This window comes from Chaetura pelagica, unplaced genomic scaffold (genome assembly GCF_000747805.2).
Source record: "Chaetura pelagica isolate M959 unplaced genomic scaffold, ChaPel_1.0 scaffold20, whole genome shotgun sequence".
NCBI lineage: Eukaryota > Metazoa > Chordata > Aves > Apodiformes > Apodidae > Chaetura > Chaetura pelagica.
In genome coordinates this window covers 5499482-5526069 of record NW_009951958.1, presented here as the reverse complement: position 1 = coordinate 5526069, position 26588 = coordinate 5499482, and the positions used below count along the sequence as shown (strand labels likewise).

Genomic DNA, 26588 nt, shown 5'->3' with positions numbered 1-26588 from the left:
GGCGGTTATAGGGAATTGTGATTTAGGCTTCGAGGGAGGGGCTGCGGACCCGCCACTAGCGCCTGGAGCGGCTTTGGAAGCCGCTGGGACAGCCCGGCAATCCCGGCCGCGTTCCTGGGCAGGGTCCTGGTGTCCCTGCTCCTGCTGCCCCTTCCCGAGCCACCCACCCGGCGTGTGTGTCCTGGGAAATGAAGTTGAGGCAAGGTCTAGAGCACAAGTCCTGCGAGGAGCAGCGGAGAGAACGGGAGTTGCTTAGGATGGAGAAGAGGAAGCCAAGGAGAGACCGTCTCGCTCGCTGCACCCACCTGAACGGAGGTTGTAGCGAGGTGGGCGTCGGTCTCCTCAGTATCGACTGATAGAACAGGAGGAAATGGCCCCAAGTTGTGCCAGGGGAGGCTTAGATTGGATTTAAGAACGATTTCCATACTGAAAGATGGTCAGGCACTGCAACAGACTGCCCAGGGAAGTGGTTGAGTTGCCATCCCTGAAGGTATTTACAAGACATATAGATGCAGTCCTCAGGGACATGGTTTAGTGGTGGACTTGGCAATGCTGGGTTAACAGTTGGACTTGATGATCTTAAAGTTCTTCCCAACCAAAGCGATTCTGTCGTTCTCTGAATACCTGCCCAAGTCAAGCCAAGTCAACTTTCGAGTGGCTGTCACGGTGGCTGCACTTCATCCTTCAGGGAGGGGAACAACGCAGGATGTCATGAGTTTGTCCATTGGGACACACACAGCTCAAAGAGGACAGTGTGGATGAGAGGTTTTGGACAAGGAGCACCTTGAGTGGCCTTTGAACCCCAGGAGCACTCACTCTGCCATGTACAGGTTAGACTTGCCTCCAGCAGACGTGGAGAGGACTTAGCTGCAGCCCACTTTTCCATCAGGAAAGAAACAGCATGAGATTATGTCCTCTGGGCAAGGAGAAGGAGATAAGAGGAAAAGGATTTGAGATGTAGGGATGTCTGAGCCCCTCCAGTCTGTGCTCAGCACAGTCACTCATGCAGTTTAGTGTTTTGGTCACCAATAAGTGTGTGCATCAGGAGAATACAAGAAGCAGATGAAATCATATTACCACATTTGACACAAGGGGCCTTCAGTTTCTGCTCTTATGTCCCATGACCCCTATGCAACTGGTGGGTATGGGGATGCAAGGGCTAGAGTGGGGCTGAGCCCATCTGTTTCCCCTCTCCCACAGACTCTGGGGAGCTTTGTGCCCTGGATAACTGGGACAGGAGCTCAGAGGGAGATATAATGGGGTGTGCGATCTCAGAAAAAAAAGAAAAACAGCAAAGGAATAATATCCCTATTTTATTTAAAAGTAAGAAAAAAATTTAAAAAACTGTCAAAACAAACCTATTTCTAGAGGGTTAGCCACATGCTATTCCAGATTTTTCCAGTCCTGTTTTCTGAAACTCAGGAACTATCTGTCCTTAATTCTTCCCCTTTCAAATGATGCTTTGTCATCCTCAAAGCAAGTATGCATGGACTTTGTCTTTAATCCATACATAACCAGGACTACCTTTACTGTGCCTTCAACCACTCAGCCTTCTCCTCTGGAAAATAAAAAAAACCACGGAATTGTCCATATTTAGGATCCCTTCCCAGTTACACACATCTAACACCTCTCCTGTGTGCTGGCACATGCTGAGAGCTGATGAGCCTTCTGCCTAGAAGGCCATTGTACCCAGTTACTGAGGGGTGAGTGGCACACAGGATGACCCCCACTACACAGGTACTCCATATGATCATACAGATGGGGATTAGTCACAGGGTCTTGTCCCTCCAAGGGGCAGGTCACACAGATTATCTCCTGTTACAGTCCCAGCTCTGCCCAGCTCCTCCTCCCCCTAATCCTTCTGCCATTCATACAAGCAATACAACTGGAATGCTCACAAGTAATCCTCCTTGGTTACAGACAGCTCCGTGCTAAGGAAGGGTCTAAAAGTCCATTTCTAGTTTTTCCTAAATTTGATTTTTCACAAAAGTGGAAACAAAAGATGCCAAGCAACCAGGAAGATACAGGAGAAGTGGCACAGAATATACTGGTCTGGCTTTCCAAAACTGGGATATGGTATTCTTCTGTCCTTCTCTCAGTGTAAGGTACTCAGTACAAAGCAGTAGAAGTTGAAGGCAGTCACATTTACACAGCAACTTTAATGCAATGGAGCCAACTTTGACGTGACTTTCAATCTGTCCATCCCTGTGATCCTGCATTTTACTCCATGCACACAGCTTGTTGCTGCAGGGTTCAGTAGTGAAGGTGTCATAGTAAATTGTCTGGCTAGGGCCAAAACCAGCAACAGCAATAAGTCATAATCTGCATGATACTCAAGAGACCATGTTGGACTGATGTGAATTTGGCTGCTGTTGAGAGAACTGTGTGTTTGTAGCTTCACTAAAGCAGAACCACAGCAGAGTAGTTCCTGAAGTTCCTGGGTTCAGGTTTCTATTTCTACAAATTGCAAGTGTCCTCGTGGTTCCCTTAATCATGCCAATTTATTTCTTCTTGCAAGATCTGCTGAAGCTCAGTGATAGCAGTTGGGTGGTGAGCTCTGCTAAGACTCAAGAAAACTGCAGTGAGACACAGTGTCTCATTATTTTCTTGGTGTTGGAAATGAGGGGAACATCTCTAGCTGTCAGAGGACAGAAAGGCTGGAACAGGCTCCTGGGAGGGGTTGCACAAGCAAAACCAGTGAACAGCATTTTTCAACACTGATCCCTAAGGCAGGGTCCTACACACTGAAGTATTTTCTTTGCATACTTGACATTGGACTTCCCCTCTCATCTCAGTTTAATGTTTTAGAGATACATTCCAGTGAAACCCCTGAGAGTGGAAAGATGGCATGAATCACTTGAAGATTATAGAGGGTTTCAAAGGCAGTTACAAAAATAAAAAAGGACTACAGGGAGGCTGAGGAGGAGAGGGAATTAAACAGGATCCAGGGATGAAGTTACTGATGGAACACTATCACTGTAGCAGCATCACATCAGCTGCTCCCAAAGGGCTACTCGCTGTGGTGGATCTCAAATTACCTTCCCAACTCTCACTTGTGTTAAAAAGCTGCTGCTTCTGGGCAAAAAGCATGGAAGGTGTTTGTCTGTTCTGTTGGATTGATGTCAGCTTTTTCTGTGCAAACTGCACAGCACCTAGTTTGACAAATGGCATATGTTGCAGTGGAGAGGTTAATTGCAATAAAGCTGAGAAGACTGACCACTTTTAAAAGAAGACACTTCAGTCTTTTATAAAAGCAGGTACTTAATCTCACAGGAGCCTCTGTTAGAAAACAATCCTATCTTATTTTCCAGGACAAAAGCAACTGAGAAGCTGTTGTGAATATGAGTTGAAGTGCAGGGCACACAACTCAAACTCTTCTCTCATAGGGTAAATTCACTCAAGAAGGAATTAGCAGGGCTCTCATCTAACCCCCTGCTCAAAGCAGGACTGCCTTCAAAATCTGATGAGGTTCCTCAGGGCCTTGCCCAGGTGATTTTTTAATATCTCCAAAGCTGGAGATCTTGTCACTTTTGAGCTCCTGTTCCATTCTCTGCTCATTGTGATTTTTCTCCTTATATCCGGGTAGACTTCCCCTTGCTGCAACCTGCAACCCTGGTCCCTCGTCCTTGCATCATCACCTTGCTTGGCTCTGTGCTCTCCAGTAGCCACTCTCCATGGCAGGCCATGTGCACCAGGCACACCATGGTCAATGAGGAGTGTCCTCCAGCAAGCAGCTGTGGCAGGGGCTCAGAGATGGCACTGCAGTTGGGACTGTGCCACCAGATAAGTCTTAAACCCCAGGGAGCCCCAGGACTGGGCACTTTCCCTACTTGCACCCAGACATCTGGTCTTGCTTCCAAACATGTCACTCCAGGGGTGTACCCAGATTATCACCCTGGTGCACCACACAACACTTTCCCAGCTCTCACAGCACTGAAAATGCCCTTGAGGGGATGTGCAAAGGAGAGCCTGGAACTGCTAAAAATTAATAAAGCAAAGACAATCTGGACCGGCTGTCAGAAGAGGCACAGTGAACTTTTAAGGGCAAGAGCTGCCAGGCAGAGCACTGGGACCAGAAGCTGGGAGTCCCTTGTGCTTTGCTAAGCTCTTTCTGCAAGCAGGAAGACACATCTTTGTTCTTGCTTCTTAAATAAACTGGGCACCTCTCCAAGTGTCCTGCTGTCATTTAAGGTCAACAGGATAACAACAACTGTGAAATAAATTGGGCCTCATCAAGATGTTCACTTTCAACAGAACAGTCTTTGTTAAAGTTTCCTTAATGATGGCAAGGCTAACTTCCAACTGACAAGGCTGTTGTGGGAAAAGACACAGAAGATAATAATCCTGCAGGCAGGAATGTGTGCTTCAGTTAACAGCCAATCCAAAGGGATGGAAAAGATGGTTCTAGTTATCTCATTATACCAGATGCTGCACAAACCCATGTCCAAAACCTGTGGGTCAGTAGTGACTGATGCCAGGGGACTGACCTTCCTTCTCACCTGAGCTGGGGACACATACTTTTGTTTTTCTCCTCTTTGACCCACTTCAGTCATGAGCCTCCCTGCATTTCTAAGCTAAGTCTCACTTTAAGGGAGGTTTGAAGTCCTGTGCCAGAAGGGGCCGACGAGAGGAAGCAAACATTACAGCATTGGCAAGGAGTGCCAAGAAGCAGGTGTGCAATTTTCATAGATAGCTGAATGGTGCCTGTGGGAATTCAGGCTCCCTGAAGGACAAGGAGAACAGGAGTCTGCAAGGATTAAGGTATTATAAGGCGTACTGGGGATAATGAATGGAATGATTGCAAAGAATGAACAAAGAGGAAACTCAGCATGTGCTTACATGTAACATAATGAGGGGCACTAGAAAATCCTGAGCTGTGCACTTACAGAACAAGGACTTTTGTTGACTTGCAAGTTGGAGAGAGAACCCGTGCAATCTGAAGTCAGGTATGATGCTGCTCACAGCTCAGTTAGGTGCACAAATCAGATGTTTGTATAGGCTACCTTGAAAACTGCAAGGTGCAAATTAGCTCTGCATCTCTGTCCACAATTTTACATAAACATTTGCAAGGGTTGTACTTTTGGTGGTTTGGCTTTTTTTTTTTTCCTAAGTGAAACAGTGTTAAGTTTCACATCAGAAAAAGGGACCAAATGCCTCCTAAAAATATGCTTTACCACTGAAAGTGAGAAGTAATACTAAAAAGTGGTACATTTGCTGCTTTACTCTTCTTTCATCCACTGTGCATCTTTCCTTTACTCCTACAGGTCAGAAGAACAGAAATTCACCAGAACAGGTATCTGTTACTCACTTAGTGCTCTGCAGGGACTTGCCTGCAAGCCCACAGCATAGTGGCATAAGAAGCCTTATAAAAGTGGCAGGTAGTGGTGTAGCACCTTGTCCAGTTTTCATATATTCATAGTCACTACTGCCTGGATGAAACTTCAACACACTAGTGTTGTCAGAGGGAGTTTGGTGGGAGCTGAAGTCAGTGCAGAACTCACTTAGCAGCCAGTTTGCTGTATTCCTCTCTGAAAAATTTCTAGATCCACCTAAAAATCACCCCTTTCCTGATTTCCACGTCCTTTTCTAGTTAAAAAAACAAACAAACAAACAAAAAAAAAAAAACGAAAAATAACCAAAACAACCTGTGTTATCACTTCTGCCAGCTTTGTTTCCTAAGCTGCAAGGTAGCAAAGAGGCCAAAAGGTGAGGGATGGATATGTCCTACAGCCTCAGTTGCATCCCACATTTCAAATAATGAATTTATATAAGCAAGTTAACATCCACAAAGCATTGGTGTTCACTCAATGAAACATGACTTCACATGTGCAGAAGCTGTCAGAGTCTCAGCAGCCCTGTGTGCAAATGAAAAGCTCTCAGAAATGCAAGGATTATGGCTTTGTTTGCTCACAAGGTAAGTAATAATGACTCCTGATATCCATTCTCTAAAAAGAATAAACAAGCCAAGATCTGCCACTATTGGCAGGGCAATGGACTTGTAACCGTGTTTGTCAAGGACAAGTCCCAGCTCTATAAATCATGTTGACTATGTGCTGTTTTCTCACCTCAGTTACCATTTCTACAAGTGGCTGTTCTCTAATGTCCTATAAATGATGGAGAGGGAATAGGTTCTCCAGAAAATCTCATCCCACATCCCATCCTTTCACATTTCTGCATTATTCTTTCAGCCTCTCACTCCTGGAGAATACTTTGGAGCTCACTTGTTCACTGGGAAGTTGAATGGTTTCCTGACAGCCCCCAGAATGGGTGCAAAAGCCAGGCAGGAAGCCCAGCTGCACTTCTTACCCTCCACTGACTTAACCACAAGGAGCTGCTTCTCTTTAGCACAATGGCCATCTAACAGCAGCTGGGGATACTTCCCTTGGTGTGTTCTCTTACTTGCTTGCAGTGAGGTGACAATTGGAGCTGCTTTACACTCTGCCTTACACCTTTCCATTTTCTGTCCCTGTACAAGGACACAGTTAACTATAGCATCTCATTTTAAGGCAGTAACAGACCAAGCAACAGCTGAGTCCCAAAGACATGCACATAGAACGGGGAACAAATTGCATGAGTCAGACTAAAAGCTTCATAAATATTGACTCGTTTTAATAGTCCCCTAAGGAATAGAGACTCTCATTTTATAACTACATCTCCCTCCCCATTATGCACTCCCTCCTCTCAGTGAGCTGCTCTCCTGGCTTGTGTGCACATTATTTTAATTCCTTTCTGCAGCCAAGCTGCTCTGTCAGGAACTTTGCACCACACATCAGAGTATCTGAGCGCCTTCCAGTGGTGCTGTAAATAATGGGACTGGAGTGAGTTTTAGTCTCTCTAGTTGCCTCAGATAGGAGCAACACAGACAGCAAGGAAATTAGATATTAAATGTGTAAGGGATGAAGGCTGAAGAGGACAGGGTGGTTTTTGGTGCCTTCTACTCTGATACACATCAGGTGAAGCACAGCTGGAGAAGCAGAGGGGCACAGAGATGCAAGAGGAATGTATATAGAAGAGATAAATGGTTGCAAAGCTACAATGGTGATACAGGCAAGAAAGGCAGACACTAGGGAAGTGAAGGGACTTGGCTACTGAAGATTGAAACAGTTTATTGGACTGTTGGAATAGACAGAGATGACAGAGACACCTGGTGGAACAGCAAGGTACACTGTAAGTCATTGCCCAGGATGGGGAGGAGATGACTCCTGCCTTTCTGACATTGCATATGAAGCTCACTTCCTCCCTGTTGTGAGGGCACCTCCTGTTTCTTGCCTGCTAAAAGCTCACCAACTCCTACCTCTCTTTGTTGGGACTGTCAAACTCCCATCCTGGTTTTCCCCCTACAAGGCACGAGCCCTCCTCATTTCCAAATTTGTTTGTCATTCACCACCCTCATCTTCTTGTTGGAAACACTCCAGGCTAGAAGACAGTGAGGCATGATTCTCCCCATCTGTACCACACGGTATAAATCCTGTCATTGCCAGCTGAGACTACCTGGTCACAGCCAAATCTCATCCTTGGTGCAGAAGTTCCAGAACAGTTAATAAGCCCTTTCTCCCAAGCTTAAGTAAAGGCATTTCTGTGACAGGTCCTCCCACAGCAGCTTGGTTGTTTTGAGACCAAGCAAAATACAGTTAAGTGGGGACCATAAGACCACAGCAAAGCCTGGGGATGCTTTTGAGGCTCACCTGAAATACACGATGCATGTAACATTTTCATGTGTTCTCAGGAAGCTCTGAAAAATAAAACACATCCTCCCGTTCTCCAAACCCCAAATGTACACCACACAAAGTGGTCTGGAAATCTGCCACTTGAAGCTGGCTCTGGGAAGTAGCCCTTTCATGTTTTCCTGCTTTCAGCAGCTCAACAGTGCCTCCTGTGTCTGACAAGTCACCCCAAACCCACAATGTCCCTTGTCCGAGGTTTATTCTGAAACAGTAATGGTTGCTGCTTTGGGGTTAAATTAAGGCTAGGTTATTTGGGGACAGCATCTCTTCTAGAGGCAGGCTTAGCTTCATTAGAGCTAACAGCAAAGCCCAAAGTGACTTCAAGAGAAATTGGAATTTTATATAGCATACCTGAAGTTTCCAAGATCTGCTTGGCAGAGAAGAGGAAGTCAGTGCAGAGGAAGAAGTTGAACATTGAGGAAGATGATACCCAAACAAGGATCAGCCATTCCTTAGGGAATGGGGTGCCAAGTGCAATGCTGCCAGCAGGATAGGGTCCCATCTCAAGGGGAAGAGCAGCCAGGTTCAGTCAAGAGTCTCAACAATCAGGGAAGCCCACAGCAGTGAGGCAGATCCAGGGTCCACCTGGAAGTCAACCCACTAGCCAGAACTAATCCTGATGATAGTAACCAGGGTGAAACACAGCCCCATGAACACTAGACAGGTCTACACTAATAGAACATGTCTAAAGTCAAGCCAGGAAGTCAAACTGCAGGTTTGAATCCAGATTAGCAGGAGCCATAACCAGACAAAGGCACAACTGAGCTGCAGACCAGCAGTTCAGGCAGAAGCAGGGAGGCTCCAGGGCTGAGCTTAAATGGGTTCTCCTCAGCTTATGGACAGAGAGGGTGGGTGAAGGCACCAGCTGAGGCTGCTCAGGACCATGCACTAATCTCCATCTCCAATCAGCTGGTGCAGATGAGTTTAGTAGCATATGCTGAAGCCAAGTCTTGTCCATTCTTGCCTTTTGGACAGGTTGTCCATCCTTTTCAATTCTCATGTATGATCATGTTTAATTACCTGAAGTCTGCATAGTTTTACGAAAAAATAAACTTAGACATGAAGAGGCTTAAAAAGATTAGGACCATAGGAAGTAGAGATTAAGCTCCCATCTTCATATCTTTGAGTTCTAGACACAAGTGCTTAGGGGATGATGTAGAAAACATTATCACTGGGTGTTATCAGGGAGATATCACTGAGTCACTCAGGGACAATATGGAGACTGTGTTGTTATTCTATTGAGAAAAAAAAAAAAAAAATGTAAGAACAATAAAATGTAATAGAATTCCCAGCACCTGGACAAATGGACTGAAAGCAAAGGAATTTTCCAGATGGGAGTCTCACAGAAGCCCAACCCTGCAAATCAATCCTCTCATAACTGCAACAAATGCAAAAAGTTCACTAGTGCCTGGCAGTGGCTGTCGCTTCGATCCACCCACCCACCTGCTGAGAGCATCTGCCCACCCACAGCATCCAGTAAACTCAGGGCCCTCACTTGGAAGGACTTGCACAATCTAGATGCAAGTTGCTTTCAGGGCTAAACAGTCACCATCACCCAGAACTGAAGTTTCTCAGCAGTGAAAAAGGAAATCCTAGGGAAGACCTCATCTTCCTGCAAGAGCCTGCCAATTGCCTGGGATACCTCACAGCCAAGGGCAGGGAAAAACAGGCAGAAGTCTGTGGATTCCACACAAACTTAGAAGAGCTGGGGAAAACCACTTTATATACAGAGGCAAAGCCAATTTCACAGCAGAACTCGAGACAGACTTGGGACTGGAAAACCATGTCATACCAAGTAAACATGGACCTGACCTTCCCTTAAGAATATGGTTTTAAGTCAGACCTACTATTGTCCATACTGGACTCCTGTGCAAGGAGGTGATCATCAAGTTATGGCCTCTGCTTCCTGGGGGGCTGCTCACTACTGACCAGTTTGAAACTGGCAGCTTAGGGAGACAGAGGTGGCTGGAAAAGTGTTCCGGACAGGACAAAAGTATCTTTCAGCCTAAACAGGATTTTGTGAAGAAGGGGAGTACTTCAGCTAGTTGATCAGTGGTTCACAAAACAGAGAAAAGGCAAGTTTTGTTTATTTGCACATAGTGTATCTGCAGGGGAAAAAAATTGAGTATTTCCTTAGTGAAAAGTATTCCTAAATGGAAGCATTAGATTCATTTTCATAGGCACTTCTTGCAAAAAATCTGAGTCTTCCTCCTCTGTTTTTAGTAAAAAGTAAATATTAAAGGGGATAGTAAAAGTCCAGTCATCCCAAGGCTGTCCAAGATGCACAGCAAGTTGTGGGAAGAGCTGGGGACCAGACACCAAAAGCCCAAACATGGAAATTATATTGGTTTTCAGTTTAGATTAAGTGTAGGTACCACCAGACAGAGCTATGTTGGGTAATCTGGCATGATGTGGTGTCAAAACAGTACATGAGGTGAGTCACTAGGAGTGTATGTACAAGTCAGAGCTTGGCCAATGTGTAGTACAGATGATTCAGTTCTGCAGAAGAAGCAGAAGTGAAGAACAAAGTTTAACACTTTTACTATTACAACATTATTCTTGGTAGAATTGTATTAGAAAACCAGTAGCTGGTCCCTGATCAATAGTGATAGACAAGACACAAATAAAATCCAAGATATAGAAGACCTGTGGAGACGTAATATGTGCAATATGACTCAATATTTTGCTCTAAACTAATAAAATATGCCTGTGCAACCAGAACCAGCATCTGACCTTCCATTTATTTTTTCTCCCCCCAGAAAAAAAACCTGAAGACAGTTGCCTATCCTTGATGTATTCCATATCTACTGCCAAATCTGCACTCCTCCACTCAGACACAATCCCAAAATAGGGTGTGATGCCTTTCTCGTTGACAAAGCCATAAGTCATGGCGAGCAAGACACACTCAACATCCGCCAGTCAGTTAAATGAAAAGAGCTCTCCCTCTCTGCTTCCCACCACTTCAGCACTCATTATATCTCACATTAATTAATATAGGCACTAGGGAGTGAAATGATAAATTACAAAAACCCATTAACCTGATTCTGTCCAAACTGGTGACATACGGCAACTTGTAGGTTAGACAAATCTTCCTTTCTAATGTGGGAGTCCTCACGTCTGAGCTCCATTAAAGCAGCAGCCCTGAAAAAATATTTTTCATATCTGTATGTATGAAATGGATATCAACATACATGGATGGTGTTTGCCTGTGGGAACGTCAGAATTCATTAGATCAGTCTGATACGAGATATATTGAACAGGTTCCATCTGACTTCTGTTACTGGGTTGTTCTGTCCACTCCCAAAGGAGTGAATCATATTGACAGGTTGAATTATATCTCAAGAGATATTTTTCTCCCCTCCTCCAAAGGCCATTTGCAATCACAGCACATCCACTGCCTCTTAAAAGTGAGCTCATCTGGCACGGGGTTGCATTGAAGTCCTCCACCGTGCCTGAAGAAAGAATGCTTTTGGGTGGTGGGAACGTGGAGAAGATGTGGTCTGTCCAGCTGTCCCTTGGAGTGCTAACCATCTTGACCATGACTGTGTATGTCCCGTCTACACATGGAGAGCCTTTTTTACTACAAGGTAAGCTGGAATACAGACTAGATGACACAGGTAGGTGGTTATCTTTTTGCTTTGGTCTGCTACTTGTCATGGCCATGCAACACTTGCTTATCTATGCAAGAAAATGAAATGAACCTTAAGCTACACTAAACAATCAATTAACACGGGTGCTACAAAGAGACTTGCTCATATTAGCATGAGCTAAAGCTGTCCTTCCTTCTGGTCTGCAGCTGGTCATATGACACACTCTGCTAATCAGTAAAAATATCAGATCTGGTGAAATGTGGCAAGGGTAGCACTTTCTGTCCAAAAGAAAATTCCAGGGAAAAACATTAAAATATCAGAGAGTAACAATTCCAGTCTGCACCATATGAGATTTGACAGCTCATAAATGTCAATAGTAGGGTGCTGTTGAACTTTTTTTATTCACAAAACTTCTTTTTATATGTTCTTCTCCCATAATTTAATCTTAGCTTGAACTTACTCTGCAGGGAAATGTCAATCATTAATCTTCTTCCTCAAAGAGACTTGGCAGTAAAAAAAAAGAGCAGCTAAATATAGACTTGAAAATAACATTGCTTTTCAAATTATTTTTCCTCTTATATCACCTATTTATTTTTGTAATGACAACCAAAACATTCCTGAGGCCGCTCTATCTAAATACAGCTTCTGTTTAGTTTTTACTAGAGTGTTTATAGGATTTTGCCTTTTTTTTTTTTTTTTTTTTTTCCTGTAGCAAATCCCCCAAATGACTGAAAGAAGTTATTTTAAAATCATAACTCTTTCAGACTTAGGAATGAGGTTCATAGCACTCCAGGCTAACTGCAAGTTTTACACAGCATGTAGCTCTGCTGACTCCCTGGGGTTTATTTCCAGAGATCACAATCAGGACCAGCAGCTTCAGCCACAGCATGGGGCAGGGTTGAGTCTGGCCAAATACTTGGAGCATCACTTTGGCCAGAGCCCCTCTGCTTCTGCAGATTTATGTGGTTTTGGCTAATGGAGCCGATTCCCACATACTCTTGAGCATCCTTAAGGCTCATCTTGTACCATGTTTTGTCTCATGTATCAAAAATAATTGCATTCCTCCCACCACAGCTATGTAGGGCTGCCGGTTCTATGAGACCATTCTCTTCTTTCTCACCTCCTTGAAGAGAGTGAGCAGAGGTCCTAGAGATCCTGGAAGAATAGAAAATCAGCTTTTCTGTGTAATTTGTTAGTATTTTCCATGGATATTGTAGGCACCCTAGGGCTTTGTAGGATCTGGGTGTAGGGCAGGGGTGTTCAGACCAAAGACTGGGGAATGGTCACTGTCCCTGTAAAATCTGGCTCCCGTTCTGTCATTCTCAAAAATAAATGCAACATTCAGGTTTCAGATGATCCTGGAAATCTGTTCAACAGAACTGGGAGGGTCTCAGAGCCTTCAGAGCTCTGATTAGTCCCATGTCCTCTGTCCATTTGTTTCTGCTGAAATTTGTTAGTATTTTCCATGGATATTGTAGGCACCCTAGGGCTTTGTAGGATCTGGGTGTAGGGCAGGGGTGTTCAGACCAAAGACTGGGGAATGGTCACTGTCCCTGTAAAATCTGGCTCCCGTTCTGTCATTCTCAAAAATAAATGCAACATTCAGGTTTCAGATGATCCTGGAAATCTGTTCAACAGAACTGGGAGGGTCTCAGAGCCTTCAGAGCTCTGATTAGTCCCATGTCCTCTGTCCATTTGTTTCTGCTGACCCCTTGACCTTCATAACCATTCATTTGAGGGCACAGCCACAACCACAAAAGCAAAACCACTGAGAAAGTTCCCTAAAAGGCACCTCATAGAGAAGCCTAAATTCTTGAGGACAGCAGCTTGGGAACGTTTTTACTGGAAAACAAAAAAATTCAGCATGTCCTACAGCTACTGTAAGAGGCTTTCTCAGGGATAAAGAGGGTCACTTTAAACTCCTCCACACTTTGGCTCCATTCAGGAAGAATTCCTTAATACCACTGGCAAATCAGACAGAACAGCCTCAAGACTGCCTGAGAACAAGAGTAGACTGCAGGTCTGCAGGGCTTTTCAGCTCTGGTACCCACATGTCAGCCCTTATAGGGAGCAAGTTCCCACCTCTGTTAGCCCTGGGAAGATGGGGAGAAGGAGGGAGCACCTGCAGTTTTGAGATGAGAGGATCTCGTGGGTTTCTGTCTGGCTTTGCAGAGGTATCCGGTACATCTGCCTTGCAGCAGAGGTTGGGACTATCTGAACCAAGGTGATATCTCTGGCTCTGCAGCCAGCCATGCTGATGAGGCTGCAGTGAGACTGGCTAGCAGCCCAGAGCTGGCAGGGAGGGCTCTCCCATCCTGCACCCATTCTCTGCACTGTCCTCACTGTCTGGACTTCATCTTCTGTGCTCACACTACTTCCCTCTTCCCCCAGACTCCTTCCACAAAAAAAGTGCTTCCACTTCCAAAGTGCTGACAGGACACATTTTCCTTCCACTTCTTAGCCTTTTTAATTCGTGTTTTAATGTTGGGGGCTGGAGGCTTCATTCTTTTTCTCATTAGAGATGGAGAAAGGTGTTTTTTATGTGCTGCAGAGAACCGAGTCCTTCCGGAGAGGGGCGACACAAATCATGAGGACACACTTCTGACTCTGCTCCTTAATAAGAAGCTCGCATGGCGGAGACCAGAGAATATTGGTAAGCCAAGGGGGTGGGAGATCTCAGCTTCTCACATCTATATTTACATGAATGCAAGGAACCTGCTCCTCAGGTTCCACAGAAAAACCAACTGCTGGGAAAGTGGAAGCAGCCAGTATGGTGCCTTCATGTGATTAGTATCATGTTCTCCATTCCGGGGCTTCTGGATCTGCTTTTATGTTAAGCTGCCCCAAAACATAGACTCTAGTTCCTCAGGCACTCAGCTGCCAAAGGAGCATGTGTGTATCTGTAACTAATGACAGGAAGAGATGCTGCTGAGTCCCAGTGACTTTGGGTACTTGGGGGTCACCTCTCCACCCACACCCTGCACAGCCCCACGTGCTGTTGAGCTCCAGCTCCATGTCTTGCTGGCATGCTAAAAGCAGCAGTGTGAGCACAGGGGCAGTGGGGCAGCGTCAAAATTTTGCAGAGAACATACAACTTAGATCACTTGGGATCAGGTATAAGTTGGGAGAACACTAGTAGGAGCTCCTGTCTGAGCCTGAGTCACTGCTACTGCTGGAAGAGGGTGAGACAATGGGCTTTTCCCACCCAGCAGAGAGACTGGGTGGAGGCTTTTCCTCTCTGTGCTCTGTGAGCAGACAGCAAATTTAAAGCCATCCACATGTTGCAAACATCCTCTAAGCTCAGACCCGCTGAAGAGAAACTTATGCTTTCCATGACACTATGATGCACAGTGATCACAAGTGCCATGTGGATTACAGGGGTCAGCTATTCCCACGGCCACAGCAGCCAGCAAAGGGTTTGGGCTGTACATGGTGGTCTCAGAGCAGGAAGCTGCTCTTCCCGTGAAAACAGCCCAGAACGGGGCCCAGCAGAAATTTTGTTATGAAGATCCATTCATCAAAATCTCTCAGTGCTCTTCCCCAGCCCCTTGTTAATGCAGTGAGGCACTGGTTAAACAATCCTGGGACAAATAAATAAACACAAATAAATCAAGTCCTTGTACTAACAAAGGCATTCTTCTTGCAAAGGGGATGCATTCAAGACATTATATTTTTATGATTGGTTTATGGATTATAGCACTTATTACTCCTAGAGGAAAGGCTGTATTTCGTGCCAGACAATTGAATATAATGAATCTCTGAGCAGAGCACAGACAGAGGATTTACAGCAGGCAGTTACTCAAGGGTTCATCCATAAATTAACTTCCCCCTGCCTGAAAGAATCTGCTCCAAATTTTGACTGCTGTTCATTTTCTATTCATAGCAGTCACTGGCCAAGCTTACAGTTTGTGGAAAGTCAAGCCAAAATAGGCATTTGAAACTCTAAAAGACATTAAAATGTGAGTAATAATAATAAGTCTCTTAAGTGGCACTTTTCAGCTGTAGATATGCAGGCCTAGCTACCTCTACCTTACGGATATTTAAAAACACAGTTAAGAGGAATCTGACTGAGGTCATTGCTGGCAGTGCCAGGAACAGAGCTCCTACCTCCTGACTCTCAGCCCATCCCTGTCCTAAGCCCTCATGCAATGGATTTGCTTAGGAATGGCTGCTTTTACTATTGGATTCATATCTGTCAGAAATTATTCAGGAATTTTAATGGAATTGTTTCCTTCTCAAAAGAGACTGAGAAGGCAGTCAGCTTTGCCTTAGCACTCTCCTGCTCAGTTTCAAATAATAATAAAAAAAAGCCCAAGTGTGGCAATATATTTGCTTTCTGGAGTCTTATCTGAAATCAGGAGGAATTATGCCCTAAATCCCCTTGGAGATGAAGACCAATGCCTGCTGCTACACTAGGAGCAGACAAAGGAGGCAGCTCCAGGGCAGGCTTTTGGCTTCCTTGTGGGGCCCAGCAGAGACATTCTTTAGCTCTTGTCTGGCTCTTCTGCTTATTTTAATGCATTTTTTTCCCAAACTGGCACTTAAAAACAGCTGATCACTTTGCATTCCCCTCCAAGGAGGACTGCTGTAGTCCAGTCATTCAGCTTTCTTTGACTGAGCTCATTTTGTCAGGGTGCTTGCCATTGTTTCACCTATCTTATTAAAAACAAACCCTGTTTTTGACATTAGTCTGAGTCTGGAATAAGGTACCTAAGCTCTCAAGAGGAGTGAGATTGAAATCCCACATCCCTTCCTGCAGGTTAACCTACTGCTAGTCCAGACCCTTCTCAATCCAGCTGGAGGCTTTAGATCCCATTCACAGGCATCTTACTTTCCCCTTATCCTGGATGAGATATCTCAGGGCAACTCATTCATCCCACTGCATAGTTTTTTAACAGTCTAGTACAGTACTGCTCAGCCTTGAGGTCTCCAAGTCTGATCTATGAAGATGGTCCCCAGGTCTCTGTGCTCCCCTAACATCTAGAAGTGCAAAGCCTGTGCACTCCCTGATATTTCACAGTTCCTGTTGCTCCACTGTGCCAACCTTGATGTTTGCTGACTTACAAGCAATAAGTTATGTTAGGTTAAATCTGTGTCTTCTAACTTCTTCTGCCTGCATAAGTGATGTGAGGATAAACAAGTCTTAAGGAAGCAATGGGAATTCATTTAAAAGGAGAGAGAAAGAAAAGCCAGCCTTGGAGATTTGCTGTTACCAGGTTCACCTGAGCTAGTATCACAGAGTATGTGACCTTGTTTGGCCAATCACTTTAGAGCCTAGTGAATGATAAAGCTTCCCTCATAATGGAGAATGAGGGCAAAATCCCCCAGCATGCAGCAGAGAAAGCCTGCTTTTCTGTCACTGGTTCTGCTACCAGAGATTTGAGGTTCACTAACAGGAGTTAAATTATAACTAGGTCTTTTCATATCAAGCCCTTGAAGAAGTTAAATGAAGAAACAGTTTTAGATTTGAGCTTTGGGAAGCAATGCAGATACTGATGTTACTCTCTCCCTTCTTGCAGACTGGGAGCTGGCAAAGAAATTTGAAGAGCTTGAACAGGTAAGAGGAGCAAATGCACAGAAACCACATATGTTGCATGAATAGCTAAACAATTGTGCATATTGTCTGTACACCTTATTCTTCTAACTTTGCATCCTGGTACTCCTCATTCTGCTACTATAACATAAGCATCTATCACACAAAGGGAAAAGAAAAACCTGGATTAAATTGCTTCACAAGCTTGAAAAGAGAAAAAGAGAGCAAGGCTATAGACTAGTGCAATAAAGGCTGAGGCAGCTCTTGTCTCTGCCACCAGTGAAAGGCCAGTGAAGGCCAAGCCAGGAAAAAATAGATGCCAAAGGAAGTCTCCATGGAAGAAAAGGAAGGGAGGTAGAGAGGTCATGCTCCTTTCCTGGGCATTACATCAGCTGGCTGCATCCCATAATGGGCTGAAGTTAGAGGGACAGCCCTGCACACCTAATCCAAACTGATTTTTGTTTGGGTTCTCACTAGTAGGGGAGGTCCTATCCAGGGCCAGAGCCCTGCTGTGCTATGCAGAGTGCACACACATACACACAGAGAGCAAGAGGAAGCCCCATCCTATACTGAGTTTCTAGGAACAGGGAAAGGTGTGCAACAGCCTTGACATGGCTCTCACTGTGCCCCAAACCCCAGATCTGTAGCCACAGATGGGGAACAAACACCGTAGACTTTCCACACTATAACCAAGGGAAGTTAGCAAGAGCTGGGGGAAGGGAGGGGAGGAACAGCCCAGAGCAACGGAAAATCAAATCTCCCTTCTGCAGCGGGTGGATGCCCTGAGACCTCGTGCCCCAGCATTGACTTGATTTTAAATGGTACAATATTCTCCTGCTCAGCTTGCTTTCCACAGGGATCTACATTCTGGGGCTGGGGGAAAGAGCAGAGTGCCCACATTACTGCCACCAAACACGCAGGTGTGAATACTCCAAAGGCAGGTCCTCCTGGAACTGTCCTGCTCTAGGGAAGACCCTGTCCTCCTCAGTGATGCTCTCAGCCAGGCTGCTTGTACCTGCTGCCTCTGAGCTGCCCTGAACTTGCCAGCATGCTGAAGAGCTCCTCATGATGATGCATTTGTTTACAGCTGCATTTGTTTTTAAACAGCTGGAGAAGTTGAAGGATCAGCTCTCAACTGAGGAAGGGTCAGAGGTGGCTTATGCCTTGGAAAGTCTCTCAGCATCCCAGCCCAAAAAACGTGGTAGGTTTTGGGTTCAAGGCCTGCAACCATCCTGTCCAGCTCCCACCTCCAGGGCTTCCTTTCTGTAACAAAGACATTGACAGTAAACATGGCCCAAATATGCTGTAAAGCAGGTTGTCAGCTTTTCTAGCAGTCCTAGCCCTCTCTTGTTGGTGGCTGGCTGGTTTAGCAGCTTGTGAGAAGGGCTGCATACCCAAATCTGTCTGCTGTTGAAGTAGATACACCAGGTCTGCACACCCAGGAGGGAGGCAGTCAGTGTTCCATCCCTCTTTTCACAGAGGAACATGGGGTTGTATGAGCAACAGTGCCTGTCCTGGAGGGGGTGTGTTCTGTATAAACAAGTCCCCACAGTGCACTCATCCCTTTGCTCTGGGCACAAAGCTAGTGCTAAAGGCATAATGAGGCATGTGGGCTGCTTGCATTCCCCTCTGCCAAGGTCACTGCCTCCCCACAGAGAAAAAAGGAGCACTTGTTTGTGCTGCTGAAAAGCAGCTAAAAAGGATGTGGAAATCAACCAAAAATGCAGGGAACTAAGATCTGGAAGGCTCCCTCAATTAGTCTACAAGCTTTGTCCAGTCTGTATCCAGTGACTGAGGAGCATTTTGCACCAGTGCTTCTGCAAGGCTGCCCCGGACAAGCACATGGACAATGCCATCCGTGCTGGTTTTCAGTGGATTCCTCCACAAAGAAACAACAGCTGTAAATCAGAAGTCACTGATGACATATCTGGCCTAAAAACAAAAGAGCTAATTCTGCTCTTGCCCCACACACTCTGTGCATGTGCAAGCTGATAACATGCCAGATAGCCAAGAGAAAATCCCTTTGTGCAAGGCTTGCTTAAGTGCCTAGGTGACAATCTGCAATTTATAAGCAACCCCGAAGGCTGTCATTAATTTGGCTAATCTAACTCATGCCCTTACCAGTCTGGAAAGTTCAAATGCAGATGAAACTACTTCCCCTTGCCAGGTTTAAATCAGATTCTGCCAGAAATTAAAGCAGAGAATCTTTGTCTTCATCTACAGTTCTTCCAGTGTCAGAGGAGCTCATGTCTCAGCATGAGTGCTACTGATTCAGTAGAAGCTTCTCCTAAGATCCTGCTTTAAAAAACAGGTAGAAATCCCTCTCATACTTGACAATAGAAAACCCACATGGGGTTCACAGAACAGGGCATGCTGGTGATACAGGTATTTTTTTCCGACATGAAAATGTGCATTCTTCCCTAATCTATTCTTGGAAGATCCCACAGATATCAATGTTGTTTGGAAGATAGTTCATTGCAGAGTGATAGACTGGCTGGATTAAAACAAACAAACAAACAAACAAAAACATTAAAAACTGTATGGACCAGATCAACTCTCTCCAAGCCAGTATCCTGCTGTTTCAGTCCATGGGTGAAAAACCTTGTGCCCATCTCTGAGGCAGCAAAACTGATCAATAGACAGGAAAGAAAAAACTGATTCCTGATATTACTGAAATGCAGCAAAAGGAAATGCAAATCCTTATAAATCAAGCAACATACAAAAAAAACCTTTTAGACCCCTTCTTTACAGTATAAGCAGCTAAAAGAAACACCTTCTAAAAGTGTTATATGAAGTCAAAGTTGGTTAATGAGATGTGTCCAGAAACCACAAGGCTGGATTCACACCCCAACTCTCTCAAGACATGGGGCTTTTAAAACCCACTCCAGGGCCAGAGTGGGAAGTTGAAAAAAGTATTTTGGATGCTAATATCCTTTTCTTGTATCCTTTTCCAGCCTGCTTTTGGAAATACTGCATCTGAAGGCTTGCCAGAACTGAAGGATGAAGATGAGCCCTTCCCCAAATTGCCTTGCTGAGTATTAATGTGTTAAGAGTTTATTCTGTTTTCTCATTGTGCTGCTAACTTGGATGCTGTCCTCCATGACTGAACCACAGCCAAGTCCAACGGGGACCATGTCAGAAGCCAATAGCCCACTACCACACCCTACTGTTCCTTCCTTCCAGGTTTAACCTGCCATGATGTTCTACTTGGAAGAGGCTCTCAAAAATTTCCCTGCTGTCCTGCGTGTGCCACTCAGTCTGCTGACACTGTACACTCTGCCCCTTCTCTCCAGGTCCCATGAGACACCAAACACTAATTCAGTTGCCCTGAGCTTGGGCCTCTGTCCACACCTGCAGGCATTGCTCATGGTGGTGTCTGGGTTTCCCATGGCTTCCTGCGAGCAGCTCTGAGATGACCCAACAGCTGCTGCTGGGACAGGAAGGCAGGCTGGGTGTAAAGTGAGGTGCTGCCTGCCTTGGCTTGCTGAGCCAGAGCTGTTCCTCGTCGTGTCCTGTCAGTGTACACAGCAGGTTTGGGGTAGGACTGGCACAGAAGTCTGGATCCTTTGGATATCACTCCAATAAAAATTTTCTGTTGCACAGAAGCATGTGCTGTTTTCTTTCTCACCTCTTGCAGAGGCCCAAGGGGCAGCACATTTCCTTTGATGTAGGTTCTTGTTACCTTAATGGTTCATGTGAAGTTTACCGTGGAAAATAGGGTCCCATTAAACCCCTAGCTAGAGCAACACAGGCCTGTTTTAATGTGCCTGAGGAGAGGCCCTTCCTAGTGACCAAAACTGGGAATGAGAGTTGGGTCTTCCTCATGGATATGTGCAGGCTGCTCTATTCATAACTCTCAACCAGACCCACTGATTTCTACCTACTCACCCCAAACAGACGTTCTGAGAAGAGATTTCTGGCTCATTTGGCTGCTCAGTGCAGATGCTACCTGGCTTTTTCTACTGCAGAATTACGTCTGCCCCTGTCCAAAAGGATGGATCACAATCCATCAGTGGTTCTCACATGTATTCATCTTAAATCCTATTATCTACATTTATTTGCAAAAACAAGGGACTATTTTCCCAAAAGTGTAAATGCAAAGTAAATCTTAAGGCCATTTTGTTAACTTTGAGGTTTCCAGTGGTGTAAAAGGGAGCAGAATCTAGTAGCCACTGTGAATGTGTAGATGGATTTTGACAGGAATTGAACAGTCTCTCCAGGCCTGTCGAGCCACGCTCTTTAATTGGAGCTTATACATCTTACATATAATTCAACACTTTACCTCTCCCAAAGCTGTAATTATCCTGCTTCATTCATTGCCTTGGGATCTGGCAAGATGTGCACACTTAACACAGTCCCTTGCATGCACTTCAGCAACAGGAGGTCTATTTATTCTATTACAGGCCAAAGCTGGCATACACCAAACAAAACCAGCTTGATTATATCAGTGAGGTCTAACGACAACCAAAACACAGTTTGCTATTAATATTAATTCTCTGTTATTTCCTTGATAGTGAATCAGAACATATTTCCCATTTTCTGTTGCTTTTATGCAAGTGAAAAGGTATGTGAAAGCAAACTTTCACATACCCTTACAATAGCATCAAATCCAGGAAGAAATAGAGCCTATTGCCAAGAGAAGGGTCTCTCTTTCTTTAAGAGTTTGGTGCTCTAGCTGAAAGAGAGGTGTATAACAAGAGCTGCACAGAGTGACCCAAGCTGGTGTTCAGCTCAGATGCTTTCAGCTTGTAGAGAATCCCAATGCAATGAAAGCCTGGACCAGCAGGGTCCATCTGTCACCTGCTAGTTGTAGCCATGCCTCCCTGACCCAATGTGACAGCTCACCAGCAAGGCAGGAAAATGAACACAGGGTCACTGGCATTTTACAGCTTGCTCTCATCCCTGGAATTCCCTGGAGTGCATTGCACCATGCTGCTCAGCGGTGATTTTTAGGCCACACAATGTGCTACACCCTATCAGTACAGTTATTTAAGTGCTCATGGTGCCCAAACTACCCCATTATTTCTTCACAGGCACTACATGCTGCTGTGTTCACTGTTTCTGCTGCAGTGATGAGTAAGTATTGAATGCAATTAAGTCACTCATTCAAACAAGGGCAATGATGCTCATTCTAGGCTCACCTCCAACATGTCACTGCCTTGTCCTTTCTGCTAAACACACAGAACACAAACTCTTCCTCAGGAGTCACCTCCACATCGTGGCTTCTCACACCTTACTTATGCTTGGGCAGTCACTCTTACTAAAGTTGCCCATGACACACAGGCAATAACTAAAGGGATTTCCCTTACACATTCTAGTATATCGTGTTGATTTATTAGCAGAAAATCCCTACAGGCATCTGAATGAATTTGTAAACAGGCAGCACAGGGCAAATCTAGCGTGCAACAGATGCTGTAGTATATCCTTATGTCACATTTGTTGACCCCCATGCTATGCACAATGACTGAAGCTATTCAATATTGCCTATGAAAGCAAATTGGGGCATTCAGCCCTTCAGACATCAACATATTTTAAACAGCACCTGCCCATTTGTGGATTTTGAAGAGTGCTTTTTGAGCTGCAGAAGGTCTCAGTGTGTTCTGGGGTGGATGGGGCAGAGGAACAGAAAGGCTGTTGCTTTCTTCCAAGTAATCCACGCAGTGAGGTGGGAGCTAAGAGCACAACTGCTCCCAGCTCCCTTCTGAGGGAGAGCATTTCTGGACAGAATTTATATGCTTTAAAACCCCTCTTTATTTGTAAGCCCAGGATAATACCTGCCAACTGTTGCAATACAGCAGTGTCTTTGCAAAGCCACTGCATTAGCATCAGATTCCTCTGATCCGAGTTTCCCAATATGTCATGCAATGACTCTGTCCATGCTGCATCTGTCAGACAGCTGTATGAGTGGTCAGGTCATCAATCCCATAATCTGCCCATGCCCATACATATGGCTGCCTTGCAAGAAGGTTGTCTGCAGATTGGATGAGCTCAGTGCAACAACTGTTCACTAAACTGCAGGGCAGGCTCAGCATAGGTGGTGGACAGGGTCGGGGCTTGTCCAGGCCTGCATTTGTAGATTTGTCTTTAGCATGGACAGAAAAACTTGTCTTGAGTCAGCCAGTCTACATGCACCCACTCAATCCAGCTCTCAGATTCTTCAACTACAAGCCTAAAGGCAGAAAGTGAGCAATGGATGAGGGGAAAGCAGGGAGCAAAAGACCAAGATAGACTCATGGCTCTTCTTTCTTTCTATGACTTTGAAGATCTTAGTCTCAAAAGCATCTGCAGTGCTTCAACTCACACACAAGCACTGACAACTCACCTAAAGAATGTTCACCTAACTCAGCTAGAGAGTGTTCTGCTTAATGGGAAACGTGGAGGCACCTCTTGATGTGATCCACTGGTTTGTGCAGCTGTTCCCAGCAGCATAAGCCTGTATTGGAGATGTCAAAAAAAAGCAAAGTTTCTTGCAGAATTTCTGTGGCTGGGCAGGTCCTGGCCTCAGGGAGAGATGTCAGCAAGAAGGAAAATGGGAATAGCCCTTGCTATGGCTGAGCACTGTCCTGTCTCAGACATGAATCAGATGCTACCTGCCCTTCTGCATGGAGCCTCATTTCCCACCATATTTCCCACCATGACCTAAACTGGGGCAATTGCCCCAAAATCCCAGTTCGCAGAATAGCTTTCATTTCAAATACTAATTGACTTCCCAAATCCTTTCCTGAGAAAAGCTGACTGTATTTTTCCACATTTTGCTAGTGAATGACCAGGAGCTTTGAGCCTCACGTGAGATCAGGAAAGTAACATTTAATTTCTATCTCCAGCCTTACTACAACTTTCTGCCTAACACAGGGTATTTGGCAAGAACCATTTTTTTCCTAGTGCTACATAAACCCATTCTCAATGGATGTTCTTTTGCAATGCTAAGAACAATTGACACCCAAGAAGAGCAATCCAAAGAATTTAGTTGACATGGACCAAAGTCCAAGAAGCAGGCTGTGAGGTTTAGAAAATATTAGCTAGGAATCTGAGCATTGAGATGTCAGCAAACAGTTCTTTTCAGCTATATTTTATAATCCAGAAAGAAGTGAAAAGTGATAAACAGGAAGATGACTTGTTTTACTCTGAAAGGGAGAGGACATGTTTACACTTCACCAAAGTAAGAAATTGTTGAATTTTTTGAGCTGGAGCTCTGATCATGCCCCACGCACTCATCAAGAGGCTAAATTAAGGCTTGTGATGCAGATGGTCTAGGAAATAGATGACTTCATACTTGGATGCTATCCTATGTTACACATAGGGAGGAGTGAAATGTATTCATCGGCTTAGAGGAAGAAACTTAAAGTCTCATCACATTTCAGGATCTGCCATACAATGAAAACATGGCTAAATACAGTGCAGAGATAAAAGAAAGACTACTAAAAACATCAGGACAAATACTAAGGTATTGACATAGTTCTTATTCAGACTAACTCCTAGAAAAGTCAGTAGACATCTTGTCCCAAACAGTAGTTCAAATATATCCTAGGTTTGTCCCATAACTGTTAAATCCCCCCTTCATCTATCAAACAAACACTCTCTTGACAGAAACGTGCAAAGTAAAGTGGCTGCTTTTCATGGACTGTTGTTGGCATCTCTGGAAGTTTTATTTTCAATCCAAAAAATCCAACAGTCCTTGCTAGGATAACAAACTTCTGCAAGTTTAAGAAATAAATGCCATGCAATTAAACTATATACAGATCTTCTGTTCCCTCCTATCAGTGGCACTGTGCACAACTGTGAGAGCATCCTGACCTGATGAATTGAGTTTGTTATTATTTGTAAATGTAACATTTGTAAAATGCAATGTGAAACATATTTTGCAGGAGGTCAGTTCCTTGAGTGTTGGATCATTAGTCAATGACAAGACATGCTGTGATGCATCTTCTGTGTTTCTGCAGTGTTCCCAATACAGCATCAATCATTTAGAACAGAAGTACCTGTAGGCAGAAATGCAGTAAACATTACATCTTACCATGTCAGAAATGCAAGTTTGGAAAACACATTGTGAGGTGAAGCACAGGAGATGGAAAATGTTAGAAATACTTGTTTTCCTGTAGGGCGCTAGTAAGTTCTAAATTAGGACATTCAAGCTAAACTGACAGTCACAGCACATGTTATAAGAAGCTATTATTCCCCAGGTTCCCCTTTCCAACCTGACTGGTATGCCTTGAGTACCTCCATGTAACTGAGAACAGAGGGGGTCTCTGGGCCTGCCCACACCTGGAGTACTTGGGCTTACTTGCAGGAACTGCTAACCCTTGGTGTTGCCGAGACGACTGACTCCAATCCGGTCGAGAGGAACTCCAAACCTTCTCTTAGACAGCTCAACCACTTTCCTGCACAGGGGAGAAAAAAAACAAAGGATGGAAAAAACTGGGGAAAGACATCATAGGAACAAACAATATGTTACTACATCTGTGATTCCTCCATCCCACTAACAATTTCATTGTTGAGACAAAACAGTGGTGCAAGAACAGCCAAAGACATGAGTGTTTAAAAATAAGATGCTTCAACTTGTCTTAGAAAAGAATAGACAAGAGTTGCACCTGTTTTTAAGACTGGCTAATGCTGATCCACTATCCCTGCTTTTATTTGGCAGCAAACAATTCTCAGGTTAACTACTCTTGATAAAAGAAAGGAGATTCATTGCATGTGTCTAGAGGAATTGTTTCATGCACAGTATCATAAGTTAGAGGAGCCCTAGCAGAGTTTTCCTATGAGGTCTCCTGCAATGCACTGCTCTCAAAATGGTATAGTACTGACTTTTTTATGACATTGAGAATGGAAGGTTTTGGCTTTGTTTTTTTCCTCCATATGGTACACTTCCTGATGATTTGATGACTGAGGGCATGAGGAAACTGTGAAAGAAGTTAGATATAGGAATATCTTAAAAAAGAAAATAAATAGAAAAAATAAGTTTTCCCATCTTAATTCAGCATTTTTTAGCATTTTTTCACCAGCAGATGTTTATCTTAATTAATTGTGAAAATGGTGAGATTTTCTGCTGTTGAGAATATCCTTAACTTTTGCCCTTGGACCTGCCAGCAAAATACAGGTCCAAGAGAAACCCTGGGAAAGTACCTCTTTTCTCTACCAGTTCTTGTCAAGGAAAATCAATAAGAAATTTTGTTCTTCAAGTTTTCAGATGCAAAATAACTCCCAGGAGAGCATGGTATGGTGAACTATAGTCTAACTCTAATTGTTGGCATTCCCATGCTCACTCAGCCTGTGGCTTTGGGCTTCTGTTCATCCCACCCAGGATTATCTGGGTAATCCATAGTCTCCTCTAAGCAGTCTTCTTTCCTCTGGTATTGCCTGAGGCCCAGAGGCACCACCAGGGCATCAGCAGCCCGTTTCACACTTCTTCTTTTCTAGCTACTTTTCAGATGAGGTGAAGAGACAGGAGCTGACAGTGCAGCATGTATGTGGGAAGCCCCACATTGGTCATACTGGAGCAGTTACAGAACATTGCAAAAGCAGGAAAGTTTGTCCCTTCCACAAACACCTCTGTGCTCTGCACTGCTGCACAGGGAAAGAAAACAAAGGGCTGATCTGTTGCCTCAAGGGCAGCACTTTTTTATTCCCAAGGGTTGGTACACAGTGGTGGGGGGCAAATGGGACACTGGGGCTGCTGGATTTAAAAAAAAAAAAAAAAAAAAAAAAGGGGGGAAAATAATTTCCACAATTCGTTTGGGGGGG

The 26588-nt window shown here is 44.6% G+C and overlaps 2 protein-coding genes across 2 annotated transcripts in view; one reads left to right on the top strand and one right to left on the bottom strand.

Annotated features, from left to right (window-relative positions):
* The first annotated feature begins 11115 nt into the window (after nt 1-11115).
* Nucleotides 11116-20169, top strand: UTS2B (urotensin 2B). Its single transcript, XM_009999944.1, has 5 exons — nt 11116-11311; nt 13866-13967; nt 16834-16871; nt 17955-18048; nt 19802-20169. The coding sequence occupies exons 1-5, from the start codon at nt 11188-11190 to the stop codon at nt 19825-19827; spliced, it is 384 nt and encodes a 127-aa protein (XP_009998246.1). The 5' UTR covers nt 11116-11187; the 3' UTR covers nt 19828-20169.
* Nucleotides 20170-24715: 4546 nt separating this feature from the next.
* OSTN (osteocrin) overlaps nt 24716-26588 on the bottom strand; it is a 14941-nt gene continuing 13068 nt past the window's right edge. The window contains exons 4-5 of the mRNA XM_009999932.1: nt 25129-25225; nt 24716-24826 (exon numbers count right to left, since the gene is read on the bottom strand). Coding sequence (XP_009998234.1) covers nt 25141-25225 — 85 coding nt within the window. The 3' untranslated portion in view covers nt 24716-24826; nt 25129-25140. The remainder of the gene's footprint in view (nt 24827-25128; nt 25226-26588) is intronic.